At 35.9% G+C, this 11059-nt stretch overlaps 1 protein-coding gene across 1 annotated transcript in view; it reads right to left on the bottom strand.

Moving 5' to 3' along the window:
- Positions 1–6416: 6416 nt before the first annotated feature.
- The window catches only part of si:ch73-31d8.2 (RLA class II histocompatibility antigen, DP alpha-1 chain), a 7338-nt gene continuing 2695 nt past the window's right edge, over positions 6417–11059 (bottom strand). Inside the window, exons 3-4 of the mRNA XM_067449494.1 lie at positions 7835–8119; positions 6417–6642 (exon numbers count right to left, since the gene is read on the bottom strand). Coding sequence (XP_067305595.1) covers positions 6509–6642; positions 7835–8119 — 419 coding nt within the window. The 3' untranslated portion in view covers positions 6417–6508. The remainder of the gene's footprint in view (positions 6643–7834; positions 8120–11059) is intronic.

The raw sequence follows: 11059 nt of genomic DNA, 5'->3' as shown, positions 1-11059 counted from the left end.
AAGAAAATTTCCTACTATCACTGTAAAGCTGTTTTAGAGCAATCTGTGTTTGACAAAAAGCGCGGTATAAATGAAGGCGACTTGACGTGTGGCGGGCCTGTTGTGATGGGCCGCTTTGTGCCAGAAAGTCCAGGGCCACTTTTTTGCCCCAGTCCGCCCCTGGGTTGGTGTATAATTGACCTCTGTTGAAGCTCTTTGGGTCTTTAAACACACGGATCCTCAGCACATGCAATCAATACATCAGAACACGCTAATGACAACTCAACGGTGTAGAGAAACGAGCACCATGAATAATGTACAGCCGTCTGTAACATCAGAGAGCATCGTTATCTGTACGGTCTGAAAAAAGGCCATTTTAGGATTTATTTTAGAGAGGGGGAACAAACGCAGCTGTAAAGTCAAATCAAAAACACAAGGAAGGAGTCTGTGTAAAAGCTGAAGGATCACAGTGCCATCTGGCGGCTCCAGCGTGTCTGCACTCGTTTTATATTCCTGCTTTTTCTTCTGGTTTTAGTTTTCCTTTTTTATGAATCCTTACTTGATTAAAGCATTAAAATACAGAGATAATGAGGGGATATACCCCCCTCAAGAACGATGTGCATTTACTTTTAATCTGTAACATATTTAGCTAAGAGTTTAGCATGTGCATTTGTTTATATTTTATACGTGCATTATTTTAGCCTTAATAATGGAAACATTTGCTAATTTAGTTGTTCTACACAATGTAAAATTATTCAAAGAGACCATACCCCTTAGATAATGTATAAATGACTTTTGATATAATTATTATTAATATTTATGTCAAATACTAATTAAGTATTCTAATTGAATTTTGACAATTTAGTTGAATAACCAATGACAGACGAAGCAGAATCCCAGTAAAATTGATTTATGTTAATATTTGTATATTTAATTGCCCATATTTTAACTGAAGATAATTCATAATATTAAAACACTATTAAATGTAATGAATTCACTCAACTAATCTATAGGTTTTAATGAAAGTGAGGATGAAATGTACATCTAATTCATGGAAATACTGGATAATAACTAGATTAAAAAGTTTGTAGACAAACGCCTAACCAGAAAGTTTGAAACAGTTTAAGTTTTAGTTCAGTAGTTTTGATAGACAGACAAACAGATGTGGGTACTAGGATACTCAGAGTGGTTGCTAAGGGGTTGCTATGCAGTTGCTAGGGTACTCAGGGTGGTTGCAATGGTGTTCCAGTTTTTATATGGCACTTGGGAGGGTTGCTAGGGTGTTGCTATGCGGTTGCTAAGGTACTTGGGTTGGTTGCTTGGGTTTTCCTATGTGGTTGCTAGGGCACTTTGGATGGTTGCTAGGGTGTTGCTATGTGGTTGCTAAGGTACTCGGGGGGTTGCTCGGGTGTTGTTAGGGTACTCGGGGTGGTTACTAGAGTATTTTATGTTTACTTCAAAACAAATACTTTTACACATTTCCCTCATTAACAAAGAGACACACAAATCTTTGATATTCAATATAATACAGTAAGAAACACACAGTTAGAAAGGCTTCGACTAAATCTCACAAATGTTGGTATTCAGATAAAATTACCAAATTAAAAATAACGTAGCCATTCATCAAAAGTGCTGAGATGAGACTTTGTGTCATCTATGGTCAGGAGAAAAGACTAAGGAGGGGGGTGGCTCATCTTACCCCGACTCACCCTATTATATACATGCATTTTTTAAGTAAATAAAATGAAGGAAATTGATTATATATATATATATATATATATATATATATATATATATATATATATATATATATATATTATAATTGCCTATACTGTACTGTTTTTAAAATAATATTTAAGGCTTTTAAGACGTTTTACAGTAACATCCTAAACAATAAAATGACTGTAAAAATATATATATTTAACCAACATTTCAGTTCAAATAATACAAGTTTTATTTAAAATACAGTATATATATTTTTTAAATATTAAATTAGTATCCATTTCAATCTTTAAATCATTTTTCGAAATTATAAATGATTACAAATATTAATTTAAATGAAGTATATTTTATTTATAAAGTATTAAGTATATTATTGTACTGTAATCAATATTCTAGATATCTTTATAATTCTATCTTTTTAATAGCAACACATTTGGTGACACTTTATTTTACAGTGTCTTTGTTACATTAAGTTACTATAGTTATAACTATAAATGATGCAGAGTTACATCAAACTAACCCTAAACCACACACTAATCCTAACCATAACCCCTACATGTAGTTAATGATTATTACTCAGTGCTTAAATATATATTACTACACTGTAACATGGACTTAAAATAAAGTGTACCCCAAAATGTAGTTCATGTTTAATTCAAGCACTTTTAAGGAGTTTTGTTTTATTGTATTTTTTGGGACACACTTCGTCATGTTTAACTCTGGTGCTCTTTGTTTAGGGCCTGCATTGGTTGTCTTCCCGGTCATATGTGACCGCCGGACACCTACAAATTTAACTTCCTCCACCCCAGTAAAACAAATGCAATTTATTTTTCTTCAATAATTTTCTTTGTAATTTTGTACTTTGAAATGATTTTATGGTATTTTTTAATACTTATGCAATAATTATGGTCTATTTTGCCATTTAAAATTATAAAATGTATATTTTTTATTGCAGTATTTTAGGTTAAAATAGAGACTAGGCCTTCAAAATAAAAATATTTGAAGGCAGATTAGCGCTATCTTTATGAATTATTTAAGAAATTATGCAACCATTGGTGTAATCCACTAGAGGTCTCTATGGAGGGGCTTGTGAATTCCCTAGTTCACTTTTCAACACATTAAATAATTTTTTTAGATGGATTTGAATAAATATTTTAAAAATATCAGACTATTTTTATATTTTAAAAAATGGTTTTCTTTGAATTTGTGTTTTTGCAGATTTCCCATTCATTTCCTATGGTAGTCCTTTTTGACCGAAGAGCAAAAATGGTAGTATTTTTTTACAACCACTTAGCATGCTCAAATCATGCCCTCAGTTTTTGTGTATTTACATGTTAGATAAGTCACCAAGTTTCATATCATTCTGATGAAGCTGCGATTTTTAATAATTCAAAATGTTGTACATAGGTCCAGTTTTTCATGGGTGTGTGTGCGTGTGCGTGTGCGTGTGCGTGAGTGGATGTGTCAATATCACACTCTTGATGTTTTAGAGTGTCATCCCTGTACTGCTGTGTACTTTTTTCAACATTGTGGCCGATTTGTAGATTGTACACACAAATATTCTGCAAATTTTTGTGTTTTTGCAGACAGATATTATTGGATTTTTTGACCTAAGAGCACAAGTGGAAGTAATTTTTTACGACCACTTAGCATGCCCGAATCATGCCCTCATTTTTTGTGTGTTTACATATTTTTCAGATGAAGCTGTGATTTTTAAAAATTCTAAACATGGTTTATAGGTTCAGTTTTTCATAGGTGTGTGTGTGTGTGTGTATAAGTGTGTGTAAGTGGATGTGTCAATTACACACTCTTGATGTTTTAGAGTGTCACCCCTATACTGCTGTGTACTTTTTTCAGCATTGTGGCCGATTTTTAGATTATACACACAAATATTCAGAGAATTTTGTGTTTTTGCCGGTTTCCCATTCATTTCCTATGGTCGGTCATTTATGACCGAAGACAATGAACGCTGCTTTTTTGTTTACAACCTATTAGCATGCTCGAATCATGACCCCAATTTTTTTGTGTGTTTACATATCTAATACTAAAAAAGCCACAAAGTTTCATATCATTCCGATGAAGCTGTGATTTTGAAAATTTCAAAACAGAAAATGTTTCCGGTCAGAAGTGACCGAAGAGCACCAAAGGGTTAACGGACTTTGTCGCTTAGTTATGTGCATCCCATAACTGTTTAAACTGCCCTGTCAATCATCACCACAGTTCAAACCCTCTACATTCAGTTTCGTTTCCTGCCGTATTGGAGAGTAATGTGGCTGAACATTTATCTGCCATGTGTGTGTCTTTAAGGCAGAGACTCTCAGAGATTTGGAGTTTAAATATAATGATGCATTTAAAAGTTAATGGCCAAACGTATAAGTACAACAGTTCTCAATGCTGCTGCAGGTGAAATATAATAGGGATAACATTGAATAAATCTTTTCATCAGGTTAAATACTGATAATTGGTCACTCAAACCTTTATCTTAAACCTCTCTACTTAACCGTCTGACGTGCACATCCACCATCTTTGTAGTTTTTTAAACACCTTTTATCCACATTTGTAGTTCTAATGGAATCCTCATCCAACTCGCAATGGATTGTGGGTAATATCAGCTGTTAGAGTGTGCGTCAATCCGCACTTCGAATTCTGACCGGAAATAGTAAACCATCCGGGTATCTTTGGAAAACTCTTTTCAACATACTACGATTTGGGACATATTAATTCTATTTTTAAAGACTATTTAGAATGGATAGTATGCAAATTGGGATGCAGGGTATGTGTTCTTGCTCTGTGTTTGCACTGTTGGTAGGGGGCGCTATTACACATCTTCTGAAAGAGAACAGAATCTCCTGATCAAAACACAGGCGATAAAGAAGCAGAAACAAGTGATATCATATGTAAGCAGATGCATAAAATAACATGATCATCAACAGTAAACATCATATAAATCTAAACTACCTAATGTTAGAGAATGAGATGAGGAGCAGGACTGAAGCATTAGAGGTGTAGATGGACTCGATCTCCTCATCTGTGTCTGATCATCTCTGATCATTAATCATCATATAAATCTAATCTATCTAATGTTAGAGAATGAGATGAGGAGCAGTATGAGGAGCAGGACTGAAGCATTAGAGGTGTAGATGGACTCGATCTCCTCATCTGTGTCTGATCATCTCTGATCATTAATCATCATATAAATCTAATCTATCTAATGTTAGAGAATGAGATGAGGAGCAGGATGAGGAGCAGGACTGAAGCATTAGAGGTGTAGATGGACTCGCTCTCCTCATCTGTGTCTGATCATCTCTGATCATTAATCATCATATAAATCTAATCTATCTAATGTTAGAGAATGAGATGAGGAGCAGGATGAGGAGCAGGACTGAAGCATTAGAGGTGAAGATGGACTCGATCTCCTCATCTGTGTTTCATTTGACAAAAACACAATTTTCTCAGCTTTTTTCCTTAAAATATTGCTTTATGAAACTTTTAATCAAGTGTTGATTAAAAACAGAATGCATGAAGCTGAAATAAAAGCAGAGAGTCTGTTCTTTTTTCTGATATACTGCATGTTCAGATATTCTGGGAAGCGTGAAACTTTTAAAAATGATCAAAAACACTGGCGGGGAAAGAATTAATTTCTGCCGAGTTTCTTTTACACTCGAATCCCCTCAAAGAGAGCCGTGCTTTACATCAGGAATCACTGTAAACGTGAAGACAGTCTGGCGGATTATCCAGCCCTCATTAATTAATGCAATTAAGCTTTGCTCTCCCCACACGCCTGCTTATCTGCCGCAGTCAGAGCCGAGTCTAAATGAATTCATTACTGAAGATCTGCAGTCTGAATATACATCAGCAGAACTGAGATGTCATCTATAATAAACACACACACACACACACACACACACACACACACACACACACACACACACACACACACACACACACACACACACACACACACACACACACACACACACACACACACACACACACACACACAACGATATAAGAGAGGTGTTCAATGACTAAAGCAGTGTCTCTAAATGGGCCTCGATTATGCATTTATGAAGATGGAAATCATAATATCCATCCCAATCAAGCCAAAGTAGGGGCGAATTTGTGTAACTAGGAAGGCACTGAAATAGAAAATCTGGGCCCAAACCGAAACCAAAAATGATGAATTTCAAATTTTTAATGAGATTATTTGTATAATTGAACTATCATAAGACTTTTTCAATTTAATTAAATAATTTTACTGAATCTGAATTTAAAAAATACAAGCCAATTCAATAAAATAACCACAAATGTATTTATAGCAACAAAATTTGACAGAAAATAGGTCTATAATAAAATTAAACATCAATATCAATGTAATTTTTTCTTCATCTATGCAACAGAACTGAACAAGTCAACAAATGTTGACTTATTATGAAAAAAATAATAATTTTGGCTTATATTTTCATTGGCTGTCTTTCAAACACAAAAACGCATTTTTGGCCGATAACTTGCGACGTCTGAAGTTTCAGTGCATCCGTAGTCTCGCATGAAAAGCTTGTCTCTAATCTATGTTGAAAGAAAATTATTAATTTATAAGTTATTCTCAATAAATTATCTTTTTGCAAGGTAGTCCTTGCATCTGCCATAACACCTGAAAAGCTATCAGAACAAATACAAACAGATATGATATATAAATATAATAAACGGCTCAAATATTCAATAAATAGTTACATTTATTCATATTACAAATCATAATAAAAACATATGATTGACAGTGTGAGGATTATGTTTGTGATGTTGTGAAGGATCATATGGACGGCAGCTCCATCTTGCTCTTTACGATTAGAATGATTCCCACCACAAATCCCAGAAATCCCACAATAATTCCCACTACAAGCACAGCCGTCTCCAGCTCCTGAGAGTCTTCTGGCAGATCCACCTCTGTGCAACACAAACATCATAAAACATCACACATCCATCCGGATATTTCAATATTTCTCAAACATTAATGGTGGAAGTAAAAACAATGTATATCTGACATTTTGTTTCAAAAATATCATGCATTCTTCACTATAAAAAAAAGGCAAATTTGAACTTTTGCAGTAGAATCGACTTGGATGTTTAAGTTATTTCAACTTAAATTATGTTAAACTGGCTTTAAAAAATGAGTTACATCTTGTATAACTAATTTAAAAAAGTTGATCATTTCTTAACTTATTTTGATGAGTTAAAACAATGTAAAAACATATGTTGTCATAACCTTTTGAACATATAATTTTTTACAGTGTTGTATTATTTGGCTTCACAAATAATATGAAACTGTGCATCTACAAATATATATTTGTTGAATTTTGAATTCATATTTAATAATAAATAAAAAGTAGCATTGATTTTTCATTAAATATCATGTAAATATAGAAGGCTGCAAGGGGACCTACTTTTAGGTCATCATTTTCTGTTATAGTTTTCTGTCTATTTTTTCTATAAAAATGTGTATATATATATATATATACACACACACCAATAAATACAAATATAAATAATACAAAATGTACATAATTTTACAAATAACAGTGAATTGATTCATGATTCAGATCGCGTGTCAAACTGCTGAAATCACGTGACATTGGCGATCCGAATCATTAATCGATTCACTGATTCACAACCGTTTGAATCTTTATTTGAAGATTGAACACAAACCCAGAAGAGAAGACAATGCTGAATAAAGTCGTAGTTTTTGTTATTTTTGGACCCAAATGTATTTCGGATGCTTCAAGAGACTCTAATTAACCCACTGATGTCTCATATGGACTACTGTGATGATGTTTTTATTCCCTTTCTGGACATGGACAGTATAGTGTGCATACACTTGCATACGCTCTCGGACTAAATATAAAATATCTTAAACTGTGTGTGAAGATGAACGGAGGTCTTACGGGTGTGGAGCGACATTAGGGAGAGGAGTTAATGACAGACATTTCATTTTTGGAATTAACCCTTTAACTAATAGAAGCTTGTTGTAAAGTGTTACCAAATATTTAATGTTTTAGTTCTGATGGGATTTTTGACTCCTTTTGCGGTTCTGAAATATGAAAAAATTGTGTGATAAAGGAGAAGAAGAGCCTGATCTCACCCCAGAAGCGTGTGATGTCCTCCGGCTGTCCTCGGTGTCGGACGGTGCAGCCGTAAATGTCTCCGCGCTCGGGGCTGAAGTCCAGGTAGGAGAAAACACGGAAGCTGAAATCCTGGTTGGAGTAATACTGCGTCTGGCTGACCTCCTCCTCACTCACCGGCTCTCCGTTCCTCGTCCACAAAATGTTGACCGGCGGCGGGTGAAAGTTGGTGACCGAACAGATGAGGGTGTTTTCCACGCCGGGCTTCACGTCACTCTTAGTGTAGAGCAGCGTGTTCGGAGGCACTGATGGACATATATTTCACAGTTAGCCCTGCCGCAATAATCAATATATCACACAATATATTTACATGACCTCAATCATTTTTTTGCACTGCACAAAATGCATTTCTTACAAAATTCAAGTAAAAAGTCTTGTTTTGGGAAAAAATTACTCAAAATTAAGAGAGTTTTTGCTTAAAATAAGCAAAATCTCCCAGTAGGGTAAGAAAAATTATGTTGTTTTAGGATTATTTTACTCACCCCACTGTCAGATTATTTATCTTATTTTAAGCAAAAACTCTCTTCATTTTGAGTTATTTTTCCCCAAAACAAGACAATTACTTTTGCTTGTCTAGTAAATACTTCGTATTTTAAGAATTTTTAGATGTTTGGACTAGAAACAAGACAAAAATACTAAATAAGAAAAGTATTTTTTGCAGTGTGACGCAATATATGGCCCATTATGTTTACATGATAATGAATGCCACTAACATTTTACTCGATTGTGCTGTCATCTTGTATGTTTTCTGTGACGAGGTGAAAGTGGTTTTCGGGCAGTTCCTTCACACACAGAGCGGTTATCAACAGGTGAAAAAAGGTGCCATTTGAGGCGTTATAGTGTTTTCCTGACAACTACAGTTTGGAAGAATAAGCCCAAATGGACTTAATTTCTAAGCCGTGATCCCCTGTTCTGGTGCACATATAAAGGTCAGAATGACGAGTGTTAAACCCCCCACTGAAGTGCCTTGAAACGCGCCGCATTATTCAATGTGTTGACGTAAAGACCCCTGAAACGGCTCCAGCTGTAAGAAGCCCCTCCCCTTTTTTGTAACAGCCAATAGCGTTTCGTTAATACACAGTTTGACTAGAGCCTTTCTGTTTGGTAAAGCCAGTTTCCTCGAACCGTTTATCATGATAATCTCCTCCATATCGCTTTAAAATACATCACTCTTTGCAGAATTCAGATGGGTCCGAAATGTTTGTTGTCTGCGCCGACTCGCATATGATCCGCTCTCGTGTTTGTAGTTTAAATTTAGACCAGAGCCGTTGGTGTGTGTGTGTGTGTGTGTGTGTGTGTGCGCGCTGCTGCGTGAAACCAGACTTCATTCGCCTCGACTGAAAGCATATTTACCCTGAATCGTCTCCTATCACATATATAGTGTGCTCTGTGCCCTTCACCGTGTAGAAATCAGTAAATGTGTGAACAACTGACCGATTTCAGCAGCGTAGGGGGCGGGGCTTCAGATTCTAGAATCTGTTGTAAAAATATATACAGTGGTGTGGTGCGGTGCGGGCCAAATAACTTCATAAAAGCGTCCCGGTGCAGCACTAACAGTTCCCCTGAACACTGCAGGAGGAGTTCACATGCAGGTGTTCTTCTGGCGGCGCGTGTGAAATGTCTTCATCCCAGCTACAGTCAGTGGCTTATGTTTCAGCATGTCATATGAATATCATTTCATGGGTTTTATTTTTTTCAAACGCCAAATAATCACGATGCTCACGTTTACAAGCCAGCGTCATTATAGTAGTCTATTGGTTACCGTTTTCCAGAATCTATATGATCCTTCAGTTCAATGTTTGAGTGGTCGGTAATCACCGTAACAAGCAGGACAGCATCGGTCGGGCACGCCTCCTTCAGCTCACGCCGACGAGCAAACGCTGGTCACATGTTGGTCCTCGTCCTGCCTTTAATCACATCACTTTCTCGTTTCCTCTTATTGCTTTCTTCCAACAAAACCTTTTCTTTCTTATTTGTCTGCGCTGCTTCAGACATGACTATATTATCCGACGAACAAAGTTGGGCTCGCACGTCCGAATGTAAGGAAGTGTGTGTGTGTTGGAGGAAGTGACGTATATGCCGTAAAGCAGTCGAATTTTGTAGTTCTTTTTGTTCTCGGGTTACTACCCGAAACCCGAAGTTTAAAAGTATGATTAAAAAACGATACAGACCCCATCAGGCTATGGCAGACGTGTCATTCAACCTATTGTAAGTCAATTTATCATCACAAGAGTCTTGAAAATATATTATGAAGGTTGAAAAGTTACCTAGTGCTGTTTTAAGGCTGACATTGTCATACTTAAAGCTAAAAAACTTCATTTTTGATTTCAGTAGGCCTTTACAGCCGCCTCACAAAGGAAAATGTTTATTTAATATTTATTGAAAAATACATTTTTATTTTATTTAGGATAATATATTTTTTGCCCTTAATGATCTAAAGAATTAATAGGTTGTCATTTGAAAGTGTGTAGGTCAACTTGCATTATTGTGCTGTTATATTATGATTGTAAATTCAGTGACAAAAAATAGTCTTAAAATGACAATAATATAATATCAATATATCGCACAATATATTTCGGTGGGTATCTCCTGACCCCCAGGGCATCCGAGATGTAGATGTTTGTTTCTTCAGTACAACACAAATTAAGATTTTTAACTCCAACCGTTGCTCGTATGAATGTCAATGGGGTGTAGTTAGAATTAGACCCCATTGACATGCATTATCTGAGCAACGGTTAGTTAAAAATCTTAATTTGTGTTGTACTGAAGAAACTAATTTTTTCCATATTTTCATTTTTGGGTGTGTGCCGACCCTGAGGGTGCTTTCACATCTCTAGTTCGGTTCATTTGGTCCGAACCAAGGGCAAACAATTATACATTGTTGCATTTTTCAGCTTTTTTGGTTCCTTTTCACACCACACTGATTGCTTTGGTCCGAACCAGTTGAAACATGACAACATCCGCATCACTCATTGGCCATGGGGTATTTCCTAAACTGCTTTTCGATTGGTCAGAATTGACGTGTGGGAAAATTCCAACAGAAGAGGGAAAGCCAGCAAACTATAATAACCCTATGGAGAGACGACTGCGGGCTGGTTTTGTCCCTGGCCATGATCGACTACACTGTGTGTATTTACCACAGTATGCAAACAATACATTTCTATAATGAAGCGCGGATGCGACGT

Source organism: Pseudorasbora parva, chromosome 7 (genome assembly GCF_024679245.1).
Source record: "Pseudorasbora parva isolate DD20220531a chromosome 7, ASM2467924v1, whole genome shotgun sequence".
NCBI lineage: Eukaryota > Metazoa > Chordata > Actinopteri > Cypriniformes > Gobionidae > Pseudorasbora > Pseudorasbora parva.
Note: the sequence above shows the minus strand (reverse complement) of the source record. Positions and strands in the feature narration are given on the sequence as shown.